The 23,215-nt window shown below is 42.6% G+C and overlaps 1 protein-coding gene and 2 long non-coding RNA genes across 3 annotated transcripts in view; 1 reads left to right on the forward strand and 2 right to left on the reverse strand.

Moving 5' to 3' along the window:
• Positions 1 to 9,947: 9,947 nt before the first annotated feature.
• On the reverse strand, positions 9,948 to 11,917 carry LOC119861271. Its single transcript, XR_005294862.2, has 2 exons — positions 11,792 to 11,917; positions 9,948 to 11,229 (listed from the first exon to the last, which is right to left on the reverse strand). It is a non-coding gene; the product is annotated as an uncharacterized LOC119861271 (long non-coding RNA).
• HMGN5 (high mobility group nucleosome binding domain 5) lies at positions 11,530 to 21,624 on the forward strand. Its single transcript, XM_038416211.2, has 6 exons — positions 11,530 to 12,230; positions 14,006 to 14,035; positions 15,553 to 15,582; positions 16,626 to 16,676; positions 19,658 to 19,801; positions 20,951 to 21,624. The coding sequence occupies exons 1-6, from the start codon at positions 12,216 to 12,218 to the stop codon at positions 20,996 to 20,998; spliced, it is 318 nt and encodes a 105-aa protein (XP_038272139.1). The 5' UTR covers positions 11,530 to 12,215; the 3' UTR covers positions 20,999 to 21,624.
• Positions 17,250 to 23,215, reverse strand: part of LOC119861270 — a 37,427-nt gene continuing 31,461 nt past the window's right edge. The window contains exon 3 of the long non-coding RNA XR_006274425.1: positions 17,250 to 19,083. This is a non-coding gene — a long non-coding RNA (uncharacterized LOC119861270). The remainder of the gene's footprint in view (positions 19,084 to 23,215) is intronic.

The following is a 23,215-nucleotide window of genomic DNA, read 5'->3' on the forward strand; positions in this document are numbered from 1 at the left end:
CACCACTCTCCATTTAAGAGAGTTGTAAGATGCCATTAAGCTCCCTTGTGGAACCATGGGGCTGAGACAATAGCAGCCTCCTGTCCAAACACAGGCATGTCACTGACAAAAACAAAGCCCCATCTCAGGAAGGATTTTGCTAGCTATTGTTTTGTGAAGGTTTGTGTGTCTGTGAGGGAAACAGTAGAAAGACGAGAGATGCTGAGAGACAAGGCAGCAAGGAAGGTGGTCAGATACTATGGTGATGTGCGCAGTATAAGAACTGAGAATAGGATACAAGGACCAAACACAGCCTGAACAAGCACAGGTAAGATGGCCCTGAGGAAAGCCTAGAGACAGAGCTTATTGGGCCATGTGCTGACTGAAGGGGGCTTGAAGCTGCAAGCTAAGAAACTATCTCCTGTGTTTGATTCCTCCTGTATTCAGGAGTTTGTACATTCTTTGTAAATAAACAGGTACTATGCCTAATGATAGTGAAAATGGCAGCTCAAGTGAGAAACCAGCTCGTCAGTTTTTCTATGGACATTGGCCTGGCTGTTTCATAACTGGTATGGGGCACTACCAGAGATGGAACTAATCCTTATTTCCTTGAGATTTGCTGAGGTGTCTTGGACAGAATTGCAGCTATGTTTTTGCCCCATTTGTTTGGTACATTAAGCAATTGTCAAATAGTTAAACTCCAATGTATACAGTACAGATGGTATTCTGACTTAAACAACTAATTTCCATGGTCTCATTAGAAACAATATCCTTCTTCTTTCATATGGAAGTAGCAATATTTACAAGTTCATAGAAAGGTTTGAAATCCATTTGTGGGCTTCAGGAGGATCTAGCGGTCAGCTTTGTTATACTCATGAAAATGAAAAGATGGGGTACTTGTTCATAAGATGTTTGATAGTTTGGAGGTCTCCATATTCACACTGTGGTGAATCCTTGATTCTCCATTTGTGCATTAGGTGCAAGCATCTTCAATGTAATGTCCTAATATAGTTATGGTCATCCACTGTCTTCAGCAGAGCAAGAAACCAGGCAGTTTGATGGTGGGATCATCTATAAGGCATTTGTTGTTTACATCAGAGCCTGCCCACTGCATCCAGTAAGTGTTTTCTGGGTTGAAGTTAGATGTAGAACACCTTGTCCTACTGCCCAAAAAGGTCAGTGGAACTTAAGGTGAGTACAAGGCAGATTAACAAGTTTCTCATGGAGTGGGAGGTTTTGGTTAGCAAGGATGTTGGAGGAAGGATGTTTGTGAGGATTGGAAGCCAAGGCAGCGGAGTGGACTTCAGGGTGCCAGTCACAAGTCTCAAAGCTGGAATTAATTGGATATCAATGGACAGTGTACAAATTTAGCCATGGAATAAACTAAAGCCAGCGTTGCCATTTGTAGCATTTGAGCCCAGCTAGAGCCTGCTAGCTTTGGATGATATTGATGCAACTCTTTATTTTATGGCTCACCTGCTTCAGATGTTGTTTATGCAATCAAGGGTGACTTCTAGGTAGCAGAGGTTAGGATCGTGGGTGATTGCCTTGCTACAGATGTTAACGTTCTGCATCCTCTTAGCTTCAGAACTAATCAGATGGAAAGCTGACAAAACTGTTTTTGATGGATTGGGTTTGAGTCGTCAGTACAGAAAGTAGTTTTCCATCCTCTTCAGATCAACATTTAGGGTGTCTTCTGCTTCCATGAGTGTTGCGGCCTGTGTCATTCATGCCAGGTCATCAGCTTAGAACTTGTTGCACATCATTTCAGGCACATCACTTATGTATAAGTTAAAAAGGGAGGTTATTAGTACTGATCCCTGGAGGAGGCCATTGTGCAGACTCTGCTTTTTGCCAACCTGACTTCCGAGATGGACACGGAATGTTCTGTTCAAAAGCATTGACCTAATGACACAAAATGGCAGGTCCCACTGAAGCAGATTGGATAGCTTCGGCAGTAGGCCCTTGTGTCGGATGGTGTCATAGGCTGATGACAAGTTGATAAAAGCTGCAGCTATTTTAAGCTTCCCCGATACTGAGGACTACAATCCCTCGGAACAGGTAAAATTCAGGGAATGGTGTGGCTGCTATGACCAAGTGCTTGCACTGATACAATATTGAAATTTGGTATAATAATCACAATTCTTATTCATTATGGGCTACTGACAACAGGAAAAAATTCCCTATTTGAACTTTGATATTTGGCCTTTCCATCAGAGGTCACAAAAAGGTCACCAGTTTGTCTTATTGATTTCAACTGTAACACTGTATACATTTGATACATCTCAGGCATGACTTAACCAGCAGGATAGCAGAAAACAGGATGGCCTCTATTAAAAGCGGGGAATGGTGTTTGGGTAGCTGGGTTCAGAAAATTCTGTCGTGGACAACAGCAGGGAGTTGAGTGCAGGGCAGCTGAAGGAGAACCCTGTGTACAAAAGTCCAGGAGGTCCCCAACTCTGTTTCATAGATTTTACCCAAGAAAATGATCAAAGGCTAGTGAGTATCATCGGTGCCACCACTGAGAGACAGGCCCACCTGATAGCTAGACTGCTGTCAACTAATAAATATATAGGTTTGGATTTTCCATTGCTCTCACTGGCGTCAAAGGGAGTTTTACCATTGACTTCAATGGGAGCAGAGTTAGGCCAACTCTCAGCACTTCTGAAAATCCCACCAGAACTATGTAATATCACTAGGCACGGGTATTATTTTTGTTAGACATGTCAATACAATTTGAAAATGAATACTGCCTAAGAAATACAAGTTGCCTTGGAAGTTTCGATATTTCAATGGCTTTGCTCTAACTCCATAGAGGCTGCCATTTCCCTGCTAATAGGAAAGAAGTGACAGCAACTCAGACCAGGAGACATCTGCAGTGACATCAAAGAGAAAGTATGAAAAGTTTCCATACCATTTTTAGGTAAATTTCAATATGTACTGAATTGGAAAAGGTTGGTTTGTTTAGAATTGACTATATTTGTTTGCTTTGCAGAATATATGTATCTTTAGTGCCCTCGTGGCCAAGATGGAGTCTGCTCTGCAGGCAGCTCTGGCCAAGAGAAGGCACGCGCAGAAATGCAGCAGGAAAAATCCTTTCCACTCCAGGGGCATCTGTTCCAAACCCCACAGAGTGAACACACACACCCACAGGAAAAGTACAATGGATATAAGAAAGGGAAATATTTATTACCAGAGGGATGAGAGGAGAAAAACAACAAGAGGAAATATCGGGGGATCAGTAAAACACAGTTGCATCCAAACCAAGGCCCCACATGCCCAGTGGTAGCACAGTGTGAAAGGGCAGACACTGAGCAATGGGTCTGCACAAAGAGTTCAGGAGTCCTGCACAAAGAGTTCAGGATTCCTGAACAAAGTTCCAGTCCAGTGGTGAGTCTTGGGTGCTCCTGGTCATCTTCGGCACCAGTAAACTTTCCCCAACAAACCCCTCTGGTGCCCTCTTCCGCCGCTCTCTGCAAAACCACACAGAGCGACCACCTCCCCACTTAACTAGCTAGCAGCCTCCCTCCTTTTTCCCAGTGCAGAATCACAAGCCCCAGTACTCACATCCCCATGCAGCTCTGGGCAGCAGTGATACTGGGTCCAGCTCTGGCCTGTCCTTCTTGGACGATTCTTCCCTGGCACAGTGCTCCTCCTGGCTGTTGTCCTTGGGTGTCCCCGATCCACCGCCCTGCCCTTCCCAGGCTTCAGGCAGGTTCTTTGCTGCTTCACTCTGTGAGGGCCTGCAGGCTGCAGTCTTCTCTCTGGAGCTCCACACCCACACCCTGGAGTTTCCCTCCTTTCTCTCACTGCTCCCCCTCTCCCATTAGGAAAAAGATTTAAAGGGACCATGCTCTCTAACCCCCAAAGGGGTTACATATAGATCATCTATGCTTCCTTTGCCCTGAATCCTGTGAACTCCTTGTCCGGTTCCTGTATGCCTCAGCACCGTCCTAGGCTATCCCTTTTATTGATGATTTTGTTGCATGTTTCAATGAAACATTTAAAACTTAATTCACTACTTTTAAAAAAAATCTCCATCTTTCAAATTGCCAAACATGTTTATCCATGTTAGTATTTACCCCACATTTAATTACAATATCATGATGGTTGTATTTTAAAAGAAAACATATAGCTACCACAACGTAGGAATGTATGTTTCTCACACCCTTTGCAATTCACCTTTAAATGTCCTTTTTTATGTAGCAAAGATGATAAGATATCTATAATTTGTTTTAATTTTATCAATGGGAATGATACAAGGAAGGAATGGCCCACTCTAATTTCTGAAAATTTTATATGACAAGTTCCTAATTCAAAAAGAACTGGATCTAACACATGGGAATTCTGCATTAGATCTCATCTAGACAGCTAATGAGGAACAGATCACAGGACTAAAAGCTGGTGGTAGTTAGGGCTTGACTAAACTGGGATTTTAAACCATATCAAATCAAGTTAATCCAGTTTGAAAACACTTGCGTACACACAATGCATCTCATCACTGTGCGATAACTAAGGCTACGATTTAGTCATGGGTATTTTTAGTAAAAGTCATGGGCAGGTCTCGAGTAATAAACAAAAAATTTATGGCCTGTGATCTGTCCAGAACTTATACTATAAATACACCTGACAAAATGTTTTTTTGGGAGGGGGGGCAGTGCTGGAGGAGGGGCACTGCTGGGGGTAGGAGGCCGGGGCCAGTGGCACCAGTTGCTAGGGGCCAACAGGCAGCCGCTGCCAGGGGCTGCCCCAGAACTGCTGCCGGGGGCCACCAGGCAACAGCTGTCCCAGGACTGCTGCCAGCTCTCCCATAGTGTTTTGCAATTAGACTATTACTGACCTGTCCGTTTGCCTGTGTGCTCTCTCATGCGCCGGTATGACACGTTCGCCCCTTTAAAAGCTGACACAAAGCCAGATTTTCCCATTTGCTTCTGGATCCCAATGCATCGTTCTTGCAATACAACTACAACTGCATCCCAGAAACTTTACAACGTGCCTCATGCAGCCGCTTGGAGCAGTGATGAGACCTTGGATCTCATCATCATCTGGGGCAAAGCATCGGGTCATGAAACTCTTGTGGTCAGCCACCAGAATCCAGGTCTTTTTGTGGACATTGCAAAGTAGATGTCCATGAGGGGTCACAACCAGGATGTCAAGTAGAGCTGGATAAAGAGCAAGCAGCTCAGGAGAAAATGCATTGAAATGTGGCACAAAAGAACATAATCCGTGACCTGTCCATTGTTTATTCAAACAATGGTTTGTTGATAAATTGTATCCACTATTTGACCACACTTTGGTTTGTTATGAAATATATTAAAGAGGTCAAATAATCAATGTCAGTCAGGTTTAATAATATAGTGCAGGAAAAAGGTTCAATGTGATACCAGTCTCTGGGAAGCCATCTCACGCAGAAGGTGGGCTCCCAAAGTTACACTCTTCAACTGGTATCATTTATATGATGATTTAACAAATTACACATCTCTTTACACATCATTAAAATCCAGCCCATCAGTTTGTCCCAGTTCCCTAATCTTCCTTATCTTTGTTTGGGATACTAACATTACAGGTACTGGTCCATGAAGATACTTCCCTCACTTGTGTTAAGTCACAGAAAGAACATATCTTGATTTTGACAAGTTTCCTACCTGTTTATGCCAAATGTTTACTTCAAAAAATGCAAGGTGTTATGGGATACATAGCATAAGCGAACATGATTTATGTCAAAGGTCTGTGTAACAGTATAGGCCAGTTTAGGCTATATTACTGTTACAATATTTGTGCTTAATTTTATTGGTCCTTAATGCATACTAACATGCATATTAATGTGTGTGTGGCTAATACATATTATTAATATAAAATTATGCTAACCAGCATGTATTAGTCAACAAAAAAAATAGTTAATGTTCCTAGTTCACGAGATACAATAATTATGATGTGATTACATTTGTTGTGTGCAAACAAAATAAAGTGCAAAATAGTAATATATATACTTGGTGCTTTAAAACAGCCAGTTTCTCAAAGGTGAAAAGAATTATGAGCCAAATGAGCTGGGAGAAAGAAAAGAATGTGGATGATAATAGAACATAAGAACAGCCATACTGGGCCAGACCAAAGGTCCATCTAGCCCAGTATCCAATAGTGGCCAATGCCAGATGCCCCAGAGGAAATGAATAGAACAGGTAATCATCAAGTGATCCATCCTGTCGCCCATTCCCAGCTTCTGGCAAACAGAGGCTAGGAACACCATTCCTGTTCATCCTGGCTAATAGTTATTGATAGACCTATCCTCCATGAATTTATCTAGTTCTTTTTTGAACCCTGTTATAGTCTTAGTCTTCACAACATCCTCTGGCAAAGAGTTCTACAGGTTGACTCTGCATTGTGTGAAAAAAATACTTCCTTTTGTTTGTTTTAACCCTGCTGCCTATTAATTTCATTTGGTGGCTCCTAGTTCTTGTGTTATGAGAAGGAGTAAATAACACTTCCTTATTTACTTTGTCCACACCAGTCATGATTTTATAATACCAGTTTAGAATTAGTTGAAAGCATTTTAAGAGTTCAATTTAAATTTTTCACCTTTTATGTGGCTTATTTAATTCATCTCAGACAACAAAATTAAAAACAGATCAGATTATCTTGTTGCTGACAGGTAATTTTAATTTCTGGTTCATTGGCTCCATGTGTTTTTATTTAGGCTTCCAGCACTGCAGGAGAATTCCTAAGTCTCAAACTCTCTAAATTAATGGGGGTTTGTTTGTTGTTAAAAGTTATCCTAAAATTTATCCTAAATAGTAACTGTTTAGGAACATTTTAGTAGATGCCCAAAAGCCCAAATCCCACAATCTAGAAAGAAGCCCACACTGATTTAAAAAAAAAACCTGGCTTAGATGGGAAGTGAAAACAGCTATAAATATATATAACAAATGTAAGAAAGGGAAATCTGATAGTAATAAATATAAAATCAAAAGCTAGGGATTGTAGAAAATTGATAAGGGAAGGAAAAGGACACAAGGGGAAATCTGTGGTCAGTAAAGTTAAGGATAATAATGAGTTTAAATAGATTAGGAATTCTAACAATGGTATTGGTCCATTAATAGATGGAAATGATAGAATTCTCAGTAAAAATGCAAAAAAGGCAGAAGTATTCAAAAATATTTCTGTTCTGTATTTGGGATAAACCCAGGTGATGCAGCCATATCATGTGGATTATGTTATGATGAAATACTTTCCATTCCAACAATACCTAAAGATGTTAAACAGCAGTGACTAAAAAGACATTTTAAAATCAGCAGGTCCAGATAACTTACATCCAAGAGTTTTCGAAGAGCTGGCTGATGAGCTTTCTGGACTGTTAATGTTGATTTCCTTGAGACATGGAACACTGGGGAAGTTCCAGAGTACTGGAAGAAAGCTAATGTTGTGCCAATATTTAAAAAGGGTAAATGGGACAATCTGGGTAATTATAGGCCTGTCACAAGTCTCCATTAGTCCCTCTTCTGCTATTGGATGCTCTATTCGAATGGATTGGGGTAGGGGTGGTTGCGACACAGAGATCCAAATTCTAGTATCTGTGGGTTTATCGTAGTAATTATGGACTATGCCACTTGATACCTGGAAGATGTGCCCTTGGCAACGTCACAGGCCATAGCTAATGAGCTATTTAAAGTATTTCCCTGAACAGGGAAATATATATACAGGGATCCTGTATATGATATTAATTGATATGGGGAGTGCATTCATGTCCCAGCTAATCCAGGAGTTATGTTCCCCCTTTTATATATGATTAGTAAGAACCTCTGTTTACCACACACAGACAGGCTAGTAGAATGCTTTAACAGGGAACTTAAAGGAATGCTATGAACATTTGTGACTACTGAATCCTGAAATTGCGATAAGATGCTATTGTACCTAATGTTTGCAGGCCAAGAAGTCCCACAGTGGGACTTCTATGGGGTTCTTGCCATTCAAGTTACTATATGGCAGACAGCCCAGGGCCAGGAGTATTTTAGACCTCTTGCAAAAATTCTGGCATGACCAAAGTATCGAGGGCCAGAATGTAACTCAGTATGTCCTCAGTCTATAGGAATGACTAGACTTAGCATCTGAAGAAGAGGTGTTTTACCCACGAAAGCTTATGCCCAAATAAATCTGTTAGTCTTTAAGGTGCCACCATACTCCTTGTTGTTTTTGTGGATATAGACTAACATGGCTACCCCCTAATATTAGACATAGTAGGGACCTTTGCCAGAAAGAAGATGTGGGCTGCACAACATTCCTAAAATACAGGAGGTTTGATTAGCTTTTATGATCACAATGGTCCCTTCCGGCTCTACAGTCTATGAACAATCTCTGAGGCCCAGATTCACAACAGTACTTAGATGACTAATCTCTACAATTAGGTGTCTAAATCTCATTCTTAGGGCACCACTGTTATTCATAAAACTCCTGTTCAGTTTCTGCCTAACTCTGCAGACACCTAAACTTGGTCAGAGCCTACATTTTTTCAGCAGTTTTCCTAGGCATAAGCACCGACTTCCACTGTTCCCGGTAGGTGCTTGACCGCACCCCACCCATGGCCCCACCTCCATTCCATCCCTTCCCTTTGCTGGTGGGTGCAAAGCACCCACTAATTTTTCCCCAAGGGTGCTACAGCCCCGGAGCACCCATGAGTTGGTGTCTATGCTAGGCACCCATGTTTCTGCCTCTGGGCATACACACTGCTCCTTCACCGTAGGTGCCTGAACACCTAATCCTGCCTATGCTCCAGAGTGATTCACGAACCAGGTGAAGATAGGCACTTGCCCATCTAACTCACACATGGGGCCTGATATGGTAGGCTTGCTTAGACGCTAACTCCTCACCACAACAAGTCATTCCTTTAATCCTGGGGTTTATGCACTCAGCCAGTCTGTGGGAGACCACTGCTTCAAGTCCTCCTCCGCCCCACGAGAAGAAGGGATTTGAACAGGGATCTATCACCTCATGGAAGAGTGCTCTAACCACTTGATTAGAAAAGGAGTATTTGTGGCACCTTAATTTTGTTAGTCTCTAAGGTGCCACAAGTACTCCTTTTCTTTTTGCGGATACAGACTAAAATGGCTGCTACTCTGAAACCTGTCACTTGATTAGAGTCAGTCTCACTCTCTATGGCCCAATTAACATTTAATTAAAGCGAAACATCTTCAACAGGCAAGACTGAGAGAACCCCACATCGGTCCATTCTTTAGCTCAGGGGTTAAGGCACTCTCCTGAGTGGTGGCAGATCCTTGATCAAATGCTTTATCCTCAACATCAGATGTAGGAAATCAAACCAGTGGTTTCCTGCATTCTGGTTGACTAAAGTTGATAAGGGAGATCTACCAGTTCCCCAGCTATTGCATGTGGAGTTAGGTGGTGTAAGAGCATGCCTACCAGATTAGGCCCTACACACGTGTTAGATGGAGTAGCACCTATCTTTCCCCAGTTCATGAATCGTTAGCAGAGATAGGCACCTAAGTTTGGGCTGCAGGGAAGCACCTATCAGAGAGGGGCAGGGTTTAGCACACCCAACACACATCAACATCTCCTATTAGCTAGCTTAGCTGGCTCCCCACCTAGTATGCTGGCTTTGTGAATCACATTGTAAGACACCTGTCTCGTCCCATACATTGTATAGATGCCTTTGTGGATCACAGAATTGTTCCTGTGATTTTCTGGATGCCTAAAAATTAGGCGTTGCAATGCTGAGAGTCACAACACCAAAGTTCCTTTGTGAATCAGGGCCTGAGTGTGTGGAGACACTTATTCTTACACCTCGCGCTTTTTAATCTGAAATCATCTTTGGCCAATGGCTGACTCAAAATGCATTGCATATGGCACAATCATATTGTTGCCCCTTTTGGCCCAAGTGGTGAGGCAATATTTGGGGACTTCCCAGGCTGTTTCCACTGGAAGGAGAAATTGACAATACAACTCGGGTACCTCTTTGATGCAAATGTGTTTATTTACAAAGAATGTACACAAAGTCCTGTTTCCATGATCATAGTAGAAATAAATAACAGCAGGCAGCCCAAGTCTGCTTTTCCCACAAGTAGCGTGTCCAAAAGAAGCTCTGTCTCATCTTCCTCCCAAGGACACGCTTTGTCACAATTTCAGGGTAATTGCACCTGTATCCCTTTCCTCCATGGTCCACTCCAGGAGTTTCTAGTTTGGTCTCAGGTCTCCAGCTGTCACCTGTCTCTGGGCAGGAACCCCTGTCCCACTCCCTTTTGATTGGTAGGTTTTAAACCTGCACTGCTCCCTCCCTTATACTGCAATATTTCCAGCAATTTCCTAGTGATTATTAAAATCAATTTGTTCCATGAACATTTTCAGAAAAATTAAAATATTTTTGTAAAACAATAAGGTGACAAGAAAAGCGTAGTAAACATAATGTAAAAGTTAGTTGTGGAACTAACTCCATGTGTTATAGTTTCCAAAACACTCAACCACACAAAGATGTTCACAAGAAGCCTCATATGACTTTGGGTCCCAGTTTAAAGTTGTTAGGATGTTCACAAGCTACCCCAGAGGATCGTAGATTGGTTTCAATGGAACTTAGGAGCCTAAATACATTTGAGGACCTGCGTGCTTTTACCACTGAAGGATGCAGGTTGGAGGGGCAGAAATCCTGAAGTGAATGGTGTCAGTTAGCTATTGTGGAATCATCAGTGGAACTTAACCACAGCAGCAACCTGTAACTGAGACTTCACTGCAGGACCCACCCTAAATACCTGGCCCTCCCACTCCAGATGTGTGCTTGGAACAATATGCCAAATTTCAGTAGTTTGTGAATTGCTTTTGAATCCTTCATGATGACGGCTGCTCTATCACGCGCTCCAACATTAGAGAAAGATACAGAAAGATTTTGCCTGTCTTAAAGAAAGCGACTGCTGTTTTCATGAATCAGAGAGGCAGGGGACTTGCCACACCCCAAATATTGGCACTTATTGACTCAATGTGCAATTTCTTGTGATCTAGAAGGCACACCTTAAAATATAATTAATCCCCCCAAACACCTTACTAACGTAACTGGTGCCAGTGCTAGAGCTGAACGGGATTGAGCATACCTGCAGAAGGGTATGGCATGCACCATATACATACTCACACGGCAATGAAACTGCGTGACAATGCTTTTCAACAGGTGGGCTTGTCAGGCTGGCAGGGCAGGGTCACCAGGGTTCATTCTACCAGCATAAAGCACCGTGTGCAAAGCCACAGGCCGCCTCCATCCTAGCAACACAAAACAGTCGTAAACGGGCTGTGCTGGGTATTATAAATTGGCAGCGGAGCCCTGCCATGTCGTGCCAGGAAGGTGGAAGCAGAAGCCCCCATGGGAGCTGGCGTGGAGAGAGCCCTGCCTCAAAGCCAATGGCATGAGACAGCCCATTATTTATCCTCCCTCCACGGGCCCCAAACCCATGGCACAGTGTGTGTGTGTGGGGGGGGGGGGCGCTTTCTCCCTTGCTGCCTCCCCGCCCCCTTGCTGGGCTCCAGGCCCTGCTGGGGGAGGGAAGGTGCAGCTGGCGAGGCAGCCATGTTGTTGGGCTCAGGGACGAGCAGACACAATCCTGCTGCCCGTGGTAACTTTCAGGGAAGTTTCTGTCACAGCCTCTGGGGGGACGTGGGCGGCGGCGGGGGGGGGGGGGGAAGGAGCCCGCAGCGGCTGCCCAGCGCGGCGCACGCGTCCTGGAGACCCCCCCCCCTCCCGCTGCCCAGCGAGCCCCCGTCTGCCGACCCCCGGCACCCCCCGCCAACGCAGCCAGGCAGGCCACCACTGCGCTACCTCCCGCACCGGGCTGGGGCCGGGAGCCCTATTCAGCGAGCGCTTTAGGCCGGCTCCCCTGCGCAGACAGCGTAAAGCCAGCAGCTTCCCCTTGCGTGCGCGGCGAGTCTCTCTCGGGCTCCGGCTCCGGCCCCGCCTCCCTTGCTCTTGCCTGAGTCTCCCATTGGCCAGCGGGTGCGTCACTCTCCGGCTGGACCCATCTCGCGCTCCCCATTCATGCAGTTTGGTTGCGTGTTGGTGTATTTTACTGTTTGCAATAAAGAGGGGGGGATTTTTTTTTTTTGTTCAGTTTCTGCTGCAATTAACTCTTGGTCCCTTATAAAAAATTTTTGGCAATTTTGCAGAACGGTTGAAACAGTTTTTTGTTTTGTGATTGCATTTGTTTTTTAATAGATCTCTTATCTATTTTGCAATCAACTATTAAGGTGCAACTATGCCCAAAAGAAAGGTAAGTACAAAAAATAGGGGGGGGGAGAGAAAGGGGGAATGAAGGAGAGAGGTTAGAGGAGCGTTTGCAAAAATATCTATAATGTATGCGTGTGTATGTAGAGTTTTTGCATATTAATTTTTCTGTGCATGTCCTAAAGTGGAGCTGGAACTGAAGGGCGATGATTAGAATGTGCGGTCGGGCTCATCTGTGGGAGCAGGGGAGCGTCTGAGTTCACTTTGGGCTGTTTTGTTTGCAAGGAGAAGGCTAAGCAGTGTCTCCATGCTGGATTACAAACAGCCATAGTGCTGCTGCTGCCCCTATGGAGAATACAGGCAGGCAGAGCTAGCCACGGAAAGCTGTGCTTCTCCAAGCGCCCCGAAAAGCGCACGGCTGGACAGCCAGAACCTTCCCATTAATCGCCGGGGGCATTTTAGTGTTGATTGGGCCATTGCCTGGGAGGATTTGAGTCTAAACGGTGCCTCTTTCTCCTGCGTTTGCCTTTGTTCTCCCTTTTTTTTCTCTCCCACTTCTTGTCATACCAGATGGTTGTGCAATGGTAATTTGGAGCCATTAGGCGGCGCAGAGTTTGAAACTGTCCTTGAAGGGAAGAGGGGCTGGGAAGGATTCACAACCAGAATTAGTAACTTTGGCTCTGCTCAGCAGCTGGTCTTTCCTAGCTCGCTCTTCAGCAAGCCCAGAGCTGTTTGCAAAGGGGCAGCCTGCCCCCTAAAATTCCAACAGCTAAAATAGTGCTGCTTAGCAGACGCTAGTGCAGCTTTGACCGTGTGTGCATTTTAAGGGTCAAACACTTGGTTATCTCAGCATCTCCCCTTCATTTATGTGTGTTGCATGTTTGCATTTTGCAGGCATTCTGCTATTAAGTGACGACACGGGCATTTCCTGTCCTCTGAGAAATACACTTGCTGGGGGCTCTTATTTCCCCGGGTGTATTGGAATTGGGTGTAGCCCGTGTAGCAATGTGTGAAACTCCCTTCCTCCCACTAATCCTGAGGGCACTAAAGCAGGTCCCCATCCATCCAACTGCTGCTGTCTCTTCCCCCTAGTATAAGTGGGATGCCTCTAGACATAGATAGTAGAGCCTTGTCCTTGCATAGGGCTGACAACGACCTTCTTGTTGCAGGTAATTTGGCGGGAACTTTTTAAATGTGGGGACGCTTTGACGCAATGACGTTTAACAAAAGTGGGAGTCAGAGGCATTGTGGGAGTTGTAGTCTGTTATCTGGGAACTTTGAAGTGATCTTAGGTTCTTGCATTGATCTGACTTGTAAGCACAGCTGCACGTTTTTAGCTGCTGGAAGTGGGGGAGGAGTGGAACAGAAGTTACACAATTATTATTTTTTGCTTGATCACTTTGCAAACTTTATTTACTGCCAGGGATAGTATGACTAAAAAGTGCGCAAGGTAGAAGGGCAATGAGAAGAGCTGGTAATACGAGAAACTGCAAGGATATGAAACCAAGGAGAGCTGTTTTAACTGATGAACTAAGACATGACGATAAAATTGACCGTGATATATTTGAAATTACTTTTTTAGTAGCGTGCTTCTCCCCGTGCTGCATGTAGACTTATTGAGAGAAAATGGCATGTTAGTATTTCCCAATCTCACACTGAAAATAGGTCCAGCATTAATTCCATTTTTACACACTTTCTTATTCTGGTCACCTCTATGATAATTCTCAAATGCCTGTTTGCTAGCATTTGGCATAATTTCCCCTTCATGACTGTAAAGAATGCAAACCTTTTATGTTTTGCTCTTTTAATTTTTTTATGCAGGCTGCAGCTGAAGGCGAGGTGAAGGAGGAGGTAGGTTTATAAAATATTAATAAAATGAACTTATTTCTCTCAGAACTTGTCTGGTTGTAAACAGTTTAAAACACTGGTCACCAACCAGTAGATCACAATCGACTTGTCGATTGTGGAGCCTCTGACAGTCGATCGCGATCTCCGGCTGCTGAAGGTCCAGCGGCTCCCTGCCTGCCCTCGCTCTGCGCCACTCCCAGAAGTGACCAGCACGCTCCTGCAGCCCTGGGTGGGAAATGTGTCTCTGCACGCTGCTCCTGCCTGCAAGCACCACCCCTGCAGCTCCCATTGGCCGGGAACAGGGAACTGCGGCCAATGGGAGCTGCGAGGCAGTGCCTGCAGGCAGGAGCAGCGCGCAGAGACACAATCTCTCCCTCCCCCCAGCAGGCCGCAGGGGTGTGCTGGCCACTTCTGGGAGCGGCGCAGGTCCAGGGCAGGCAGGGAGCTTGCCTTAGCCCTGCTGCGCTGCTGACCAGGAGTCGCCTGGCAGGAGCCCACACCCCAGCCCTGAGCCCTTTCCTGGAGCCAGCACCCCAGATCCTCTCCTGCACCCCAACACTCTGCACCAGCCCAGAGCCCTCTCCTGGAGCTTGCACCCCTCACCCCCCCCCCCGCACCTCAACACCCTGCCCCCCAGACTTAGCCTGGAGCTTCCCCCAACACTCCGAACCTCAGCCCCAGCCCAGAGCCCTCACCCCAACCTCCTGCCTCAGCCCGGAGAAAGTGAGTGAGGGTTGGGGAGAGCGAGCAACAGAGGGAGGGGGGATGGAGTGAGCAGGGCAGGGCCTCGGAAGAGGTGGGGTAGATCCTGGGTTACACTTAAATTCAAAAAGTGGTCTTGTGTGTAAAAAGATTGGAGACCACTGGTTTAAAAGAAATTACTAACTGAGGCCCCTCACTCCAATAGAGGTATCTGTTTGCACAGAACCTTGTCTGTGAGCAGTCACATGGGTTTGTGCTAGCAGATTTTGATGCAGGTTCTGGGTGTCAGGGATGAAATATCACGTGATATGGAACGCTGGGTCCAGTCCATTGGACTATAACATGAGACACGTTTTGGAGAATTCACTGCCTGTCCCAGCTGTTAAGCTGTCTGAAACTGGGAGCTTCAGTGAATTAACATGCAGAGATTTAGAGAAAGTTGTTCCTGGTACAGGAGAATTTGCAGTTCCACAGCCAAAGATAATCAGTTTCAGGTTAAATGTGGTCCTTAGACCACAGTCTTGCTTCTCTTAGGCACAGAGATCTAACAATGCATAGGAGCTTACAGTATTGGGTCCTTATTATTTACCTGGGTTTGGTGAAAAGGGGGGAAATGGTGAAAGAAATAGGCATTTCTGTTTTGCTTTTTAAGAAAAAGGAAAACCCATTACATCCATAGCTCTGTAAATGATCTTGGTATTTGTTTTTAATGTTTCATTAAATAATGGTTGCATCAAATTATTTTATGATGATGATATAATTCTGAGAATGTATGGCTCTTCCTTTAAATTTTAGTGACACCTCTTTCTTTTATGCAGCCAAAAAGAAGGTCAGCTAGATTATCAGCAGTGAGTATCTTTTTTTTTTTAAATTGAATTTGTGATGTACGTGATGATGACAATTCAGGAAGATTGGAATAGGAAGAATCTCATGCTGATGAAAAGAGTATAGGTAGATATGTGTTCACACTTACATTTAAAAATAAAACTCATAGTCCATGCTTCCATGGCTTGTGTACCAGCATATTACAGAACCTACTCACAGATTTTACACGTGAGATAAATCCACTATGCTAGTTTGACATAAAAACCATCATATTCAGGAATGGCTGGATCCTGCAGTCCTAACTCACATATGTAGTCCCATTGATTTCAGCAGCACAACTCTTGGGAACAAAAACTGCAGATTGGAGGCCTAAGATCTGCAAATTCTAAAGAGGGCTTGCCGTTTGAAGACAGGAAAGTTCAGGGCAAAGCCAAAGTACTATATAAACCCAGTTCTGTAAGTGCTCTATGCCTGGGAGTCTTCTTCTATATGCAGAACACTCAAAGGATTGGGATCAATTTATGCTACCAAGGAAATTACAACAGGAAACAAAGAAAATGAATGCTGCCATATTGGTGAAAAGTTGCACCTCATTTTGGTAAAACAGAAGATACCTATGCATATCAGGAACTCTCTGCAAAGGATAGGGGTAAAAATCATCTCAGACAGCAAGAGACTTGAGAAAAGTTTAGTGTCCATTTCCACATCCTGTGGATCTTTACTTAAGATGCTGTCACATGTGTAGTACTGCAGGACTCTCATCTCTCCCTGCACAGTACATACTTACTAAATATTTTAGTCATAACCATTGCCACTTACTTCACTTTCCTCATGTATCTGAGTGAAATGATACATACTAATTTATCTATCTCAGTCTTGTAAATGATTATGGTTCATATTCTTTTCTGGTCCTTTTCACTACACAGGGGAGCATATGGCTCTGCATCTATGCTTTTAATATGTTTTAAATTTGCATACAGAGTAAGTATGTTGAGGTTGTTAATAAGACCACTGTAGTGCTATTCAGGTGGTATATTTCTTATTTTACTATATGCTTTTTGTACAGAAACCTGCTCCACCTAAACCGGAGCCAAAGCCCAAAAAGGCAGCACCTAAGGTAAATATGTAAGACCTCTTTAATACAGCGGTTTTCTTTTTCAAAATGTATTTATAGAAATGATGCGCATAGCTAGTCAATTAGCTTTTTAATATTTATAATGAGATTATGTATTTTGCCCAGTTAGAGGAATCTCCATCAGTGTCTTAGAAATTACAGATGGCAAAGAGCTATTGAGTGTTCTTTTTCACACTACTGCCAGTGCAGGAACATTCCCTGTGGTAAATTCTTGAGTGATTTGTCTGATGAAATTTTAAACACATTGTGATGATTCTTTCACTGCTTGCCATGGGAGACTATTCAAAGCATCAATTTCCTAACAATATGAGTGGAATAGAGACCACAGAGCCATAATTGTAGGCAGTGCCAGTAGCTATGCCTATAAGTGAGTGTGTTTTACACTGTACATAGTAAGGCCCTGTTTTCAGTTGCTTACTAATTTGTCAGACTTTAACCATTGGGATTAACATTTTCTATGCTTTATCTCCTCAGGCTAGATTTTTTTTTTCAATGTTCAGAAAAAAATACCTTTTCTGAGAATAGCAAAACTACCTATTTTTCTCCTGATATATGTTTTTTAATATTAAATTTCCAACCATTTATTTAAAGCTCCTTGGTGCTTTAGAGCAGGAACTCAAAATTTGGCAGGGGATAGTTGTGGGATCAAAGAAGTGTCTTTTGTTGACCTGTTGAAAATTCACCCAGATGTGGCCAAATTATAGGCCTCTGAGCATCACCTTTCGCACATTCTCAGCAGAGCAAGTTAGAGGCTTCCTGTTAAAATATCTGAAAAATCCAACAGTCTGAGCACGCTCTGTGACTCACAGCTCTCTTTGGGGCGCTAAATGGATACCCAAGCAAAGCACCAACTGAAAAATATCCCTTACCCTATACAAAGGAGTGCTAGGATGAAAGCCAGGAGAGCATGAGTTCTGCTTCCACTTTCTGATGTTTATAATGTATTCTTAACAGCCCTTATTATTAAACAAGGCCTCATACACCTTAAGGGATGGGCAACTATTATTCTCCCTCCCCATTTGAAGTAACTGAAAGGTTGCACAAAGTGACTTCAGGGACAGCTGGGAATAGAACATAGGTCTCTAATATGGCAGACCCAAGTCTCATCCACTTAGGTATTGTGCCTTTCAGAACAAAGTTTACAAATCTACATACTTAGTTCTACAGTTGAGCCAGTAGACCACAATCCAGAGCCAGTAACAGAATTTAGGAAGCTTGAGACTGAACATTCTTCTCCAGTCTCACAAATAGACATGCACAAGTCACTAGCAAAGTGTGTTTTGGCTCCATATAGTGGCGAATCTACATAGAAGACGAGAACCTACTGGTACCATGAGTTTCCCTTTTAGCTGTTTTGTGGGTCAAAAGGTTCTGAGTTCAGACTCTGCTGCTGACTCATGCAGAAATCACTGTGGTGCGTCATGATGCACTTTGTTTTTTCAATTTGCTTTTTAAAAAACTTAAGAAACTACATACAAAAAACTGTTAATAGAATGTTAGTTGCAAACTTAATCCTTCAACAGTTAGGAAATATCACAATTAAAGTTGACTGCCCATAGGTAGTGTGGCCCCCCAAATACATAGCATCATGATGCAGTCTAATTAAATGATCACATACTATTTGTTCTCCCAGAGTAGTGCCTCATTCATTGCACAGTGAATGAAGTAGTGGGTTCCAAGGAAAAAGAGAATGTTCTCTTGTGTGTAAGGCACTGGACTTGGACCTATAGGAGTTGGGTTCTATTCGTGGCTCTCTCACAGACTCCGAGGAGATGCTGGGCAAGGCTATCAATATGTACACACAAGGGGATGAAATGTAGGTTTCAGAGGCTACTGTAATTCTGGCACTGTCCAATTTTAACTTTTCATCATTAACATTTTCATCCTTAACATTCTTTTAACAGCTTTTTGTTTATAATTATAAGAATAGCTTTCATCCTCTTAAATATATCCTTATTAAATAAAGTAGGGTTGAAAAAAATCACATGATGTATTAATCAGCTGATGTTGTCACCTTTGGGCTTCCCATCCATTCAGGAAAAATTAGTAAAATGGCATTGGCCCTCCTCCCATGGAAAGAGCTGCAGGAGAAGGCCTAGAAATGAAAAACTCCATCAGGATTCCCTTGTGCAGGATCATTCTGTTCTGGGAACAGATATATTACACACCAATGTTGTAGAATGGCCAGTAGTTTTGTCCCCAGAAGCCAGGGATTGACATTGATGTCTGGAATCCATAGCAGGCCATGGCTTTTTGTGTAGAGATCCTGTGTCTCCAGTCAGATTCCCTGACAGCATGGCTCCATAAGAGTTGTGCTACCAAGAAATCCTGAGTCATTGGCTGTTCCTGGAGCCTCTTTTAAGATGGTGCTTTCCCAGTAAAGAGAGGGCTGTGGAACAGTTAATAAGATTCCATTAGTTTCCTGTGGGAAAGAGGCAGGAATGGATTCCCTTCTTCAGCCATCAACCCCCAATCCTATGGAAGGGACTCCACAAGGAAGGTGCTCTGAAGGTAGATCACCACTACCATTCCTTTGTTTGGGAAGTGGTGGGCGGGAGAGAGACCCTGAAGAGGACCCTCCACACCTCTAGTTTTAATTTAATTTTATTTTATTGTCGTTTGGCAGGTAGCTCAACTGCCAAAATGCAAGCTCATCAACATTTTTAGCTAGCTTAATAAAATGTATGTTTAAAATGGGAACTTCTTTAACCCCAGACATAGCTACTTTTGACCTTGTTCCTCTAGATTATTCATTTCCCAATAGCATATCAAGGACAGCATAGAGAATAAAGGATTTCTTGATAGAAATTTTCATCTGGTGCGCCTCACCTTTGTTAATTGTATTTCCAATAAGTAGTAGTTAGTTATACAAACTTTAGACTTGAAAATATTGATGCTTTAATGCAATCTCCAGTTTTGTGTGCATCTATCATGCATTTTTGTTCATGTGATTACTCTAACAGAAAGAGAAGGCAGCAAATGATAAAAAGGAGGACAAAAGAGCAGCAGCAAAGGGGAAGAAGGGAGCCAAAGGCAAAGATGAAACTAAGCAAGATGATGCTAAAGAAGAAAACCACTCTGAAAATGGAGATACCAAAACTAATGAGGTACCTTAACTGCAGTGAATATATTAAAAAGCATAGTCACAAACAGCTTTGTTTTTATTGCAGCTGCAGAGACAAAGGATTCCTCTTACCTTTCAGTTAATTGATATCTATTGGGTAAGGGCTGGCAGGGATAACAGCAGTAGGGGCCTCTTTCTGGAAGCAATGAGAGAACTTTTCCTTCAAACACACATCTGCTCTGTGGCCTCATGCTTTGCTTTCTCCCATTGGGTCAGGGAAGAACCAGAAGACCTAGGTAGCTGCAGCTCCCCTGATGTGTTCCCTCACCCACCTTGGGCTGGGCTTTGTGCTGGGTATATGCATACTCTGTGCAGCCTCTGAATCCTGTCATGCTGGTTCCACTCTATAGGGCCTATTGCATGTGCAGAGGTGGGGTCAGGTTTGTTTCTATACAGAAATTTACTCTGGGCTGGGAGTGGAGGAGAAGAAGGGATGTGGAAAAGATATCATGTGTGGGTGATTCTTCTCTCTCCCTCTTCCCCCTCTCTCCCAGCATGCCTCTTTTAGTATCCAAGCTTTCAGTTAAAAAAGGTCTCTCTTCAAGTCTTGAACATCCTTCTATTGTTTAATATCTTTAAAGAAAATGACTTCTTGACTCAACAGCCTGTATGATAAAAAGTGAATATTGGAGCAGTGTGTGCAGAAGTGTCTTTCAAAGGCTGTGAGTATTTTTTTAAGGGGCAGGTGGAATCTGTTTTTAGCTAAGTTTGTTCTGTAGTAAAAACATTTTTAAAAACCAGTAGAAAGAACTATATTTGTAAAAGTTGGACACTAGGGAAGCAGATCACTGCAGTTTTACATATACATTTCAGATTTCCTTTCTGATCTATAGAAATGAGGTTTTGTAACCTGCCACCAGCATATGGTTTATGTGAATCTGAAAAATTTTCCAAATTTCCACCTGTTTGGATTTACCTTAATATTGCAGCGTTAACTGCAGCATCAGTCCTGTTTTAAAATTTGTAACATTTGTCAACCAAGGTTCCAGTGTGTTTATATCTCCCTGAGTAATTTTGTATCCCTTTCTAGTTAGGTAAGTTTTTTGCAAACTAACCTGTTCAGCAGGTGGGTTAGAGTGGGGCTTTGCTAGAGTGAAAATATAACATTTCTGTTCTTCCCAAACACTTTTAGGCACCAGCTGCTGAAGCATCCGATGATAAGGAAGCCAAGTCCGAGTAATGTTAACCTTGCCCTATATCTCCATCATCTGGTATCCATACCTCCATGCTGTATTGTTAACAGAGAGGAATATTTTTATCAACTATTTTATAAATGCAGGTTTTTTTAGCATGAATTTAATTATGGAACATCTTCATCTCGGTTACTTGGGAATTAAATCCCTAACAAAACAAAACAAAACAAAAAATCATTGTTTTTAAATTTTGTGATTGTAATAGTTTGTATGGTACATGGAAAGAATAAGTGGTGGTAGCTTTCGACTTCTGTCAGTGTGTCCCTTTTTGTGTAAGTCATGCCTACAGACTTCAGATTTTAATTTTACCCCTTGTATGTGTTATATGGTTTCTTAAAGTGGGGAGGTCTCAAAACAAATAACTGCGTTAAACATTCCAGTGGTTCTGTGGGTTGCTTTTATAAAGAAGGTGAGATATTTTCATGAAAATCCTAGGAGCTGGAAATCTGTTTCCCAAATGTAACTTTATTTTGTCAGTTTTGGAGAAAAAAATAAAGTGTAATCATGTTTTTAAATGAAATACAAACATTTCTTTTAAAAGGGCAGGTTGGTTGTATGTACCCACTGTTAGGAATTTTGCTGGATTTATCTTAATAAAAAAGACTCCTCGAAAGTTGATTGTGGTCTGTTGCTTGTGCTGTAAACTTGTATTACTGGAAAAGTAATAAGTCTCCTAAAGGTGATCAGTAGCACAATGTTTTATCTTGAAAACATGTAGGTGATGAGCTTGAATTCACCATATGATCAATGCTTGGGCTTCTAAGGCATTTTCTCCAGCTATGTAGACAAACACCACTTTATGGGCCATATCCATAGTTGGTAGAGCTAGCATAGTTACATTGTTTTTTATGGAGTTTTGGTGTAAATCAGCATAACTGGTTCTAGATCTTCAAGTGAAGATTTATGTCCTATTTCACAAATGGTAATGCCTGTGAGGTACTTCTATCGTTTAAGCAAAGACGATGTACTTGGCATCATTAAAATATATGGCATGACCATTTTAGAAGTTAGGATGATGAATCTTCCCAAATTTAAAGAGCAGAACCTATTTAACTTAGACCTGCCTATCCCTCTGGTATGTTTTCTAAGTCCTTCTTGTGTAAGACCATTGCACAAGCTTCTGCATCGAGGCTTAAAGGGTTTAAATCAAACCCTCAATAGTAAGAAAGGACTTTCTGTAGTGCTAGGGGAATGTTCTATAGCACTAGATAAAATTATGAACTTTCACAATTCTTGTTTATAATTTACTTATTTAAAAATATTTTGTGTACTCATGACATTCTCTTATAAGCCCCTCTACTCTTCTCTAGTAGGAGGCTACAGGTGAAAAAAAGTGTTTTCCATTAATGCAACACTCTTCCTGATTAGTGTCAGCCTCATTAAATTGGAAAACAGTAACTAGGCTCAGGGCCAGGGTTTGTATGGAGTAATAATAGTTTTCTACCTAATTTTATGCATGTGACTGTATATCAAGGATGTTTTAAAGTTTCCTCCTTAAGTCTCCTTTTATTCGAAAGGCTCAGTTCACACTATTGGCCAGATATATCTGGTAAGAAGCAAAATGACTGGCAGTGCAGAATTAAAAACTTGTATTGTATAAGACAATCTAGCAACTGGAAGCATGAAATACTATGTGCTTGTAGTGGTGTGTTTTTCTTTTAAATACAAGAAATCACTTGACATGATACATTTTAGTATAAGCCTTTGAAAAGGCTAGGTTTGGTACAGGAAGGTACAGCAGAGAAAGACACAGATAAAGCACACAGCTTATGAGAACAGAATATGTTCTGCACTTCTAGATTTATTTTTATAAGGGGTGGGGAGGACAAAATGAGGGTTGTGAATTTGGGCCTTAGTGTGCAAAGTCAGAACTGCATACAAACAGATGGGCGTGTTCAGTAAATAACTAAGTTGCAGTACTCCAAACAGAATCTTTACATGACTAGCTGCTTCACTACATTGCATATAAATTTCAGAACTTGTTAGTATTTCCCTCCTTCCTCCTCACCATTCTTGTACTCATGGTCCCCAAGTGTCAACAGTTAGAAGTGATACACAGGGGGAATGGGGCTTGTGCTATTCCTTGCTTATTTTAAAAGAAGGTTTGAACAATTTTTAAAAAAAGGTGTTTTGCCTTTTCTGCATTATAAATTCAATTCTTGTCAACACAGGAAGACTAACTGATCAGAGAATGAGTGAGATGG

This window comes from Dermochelys coriacea, chromosome 9, assembly GCF_009764565.3.
Source record: "Dermochelys coriacea isolate rDerCor1 chromosome 9, rDerCor1.pri.v4, whole genome shotgun sequence".
In the NCBI taxonomy this organism is placed as follows: Eukaryota; Metazoa; Chordata; order Testudines; family Dermochelyidae; genus Dermochelys; species Dermochelys coriacea.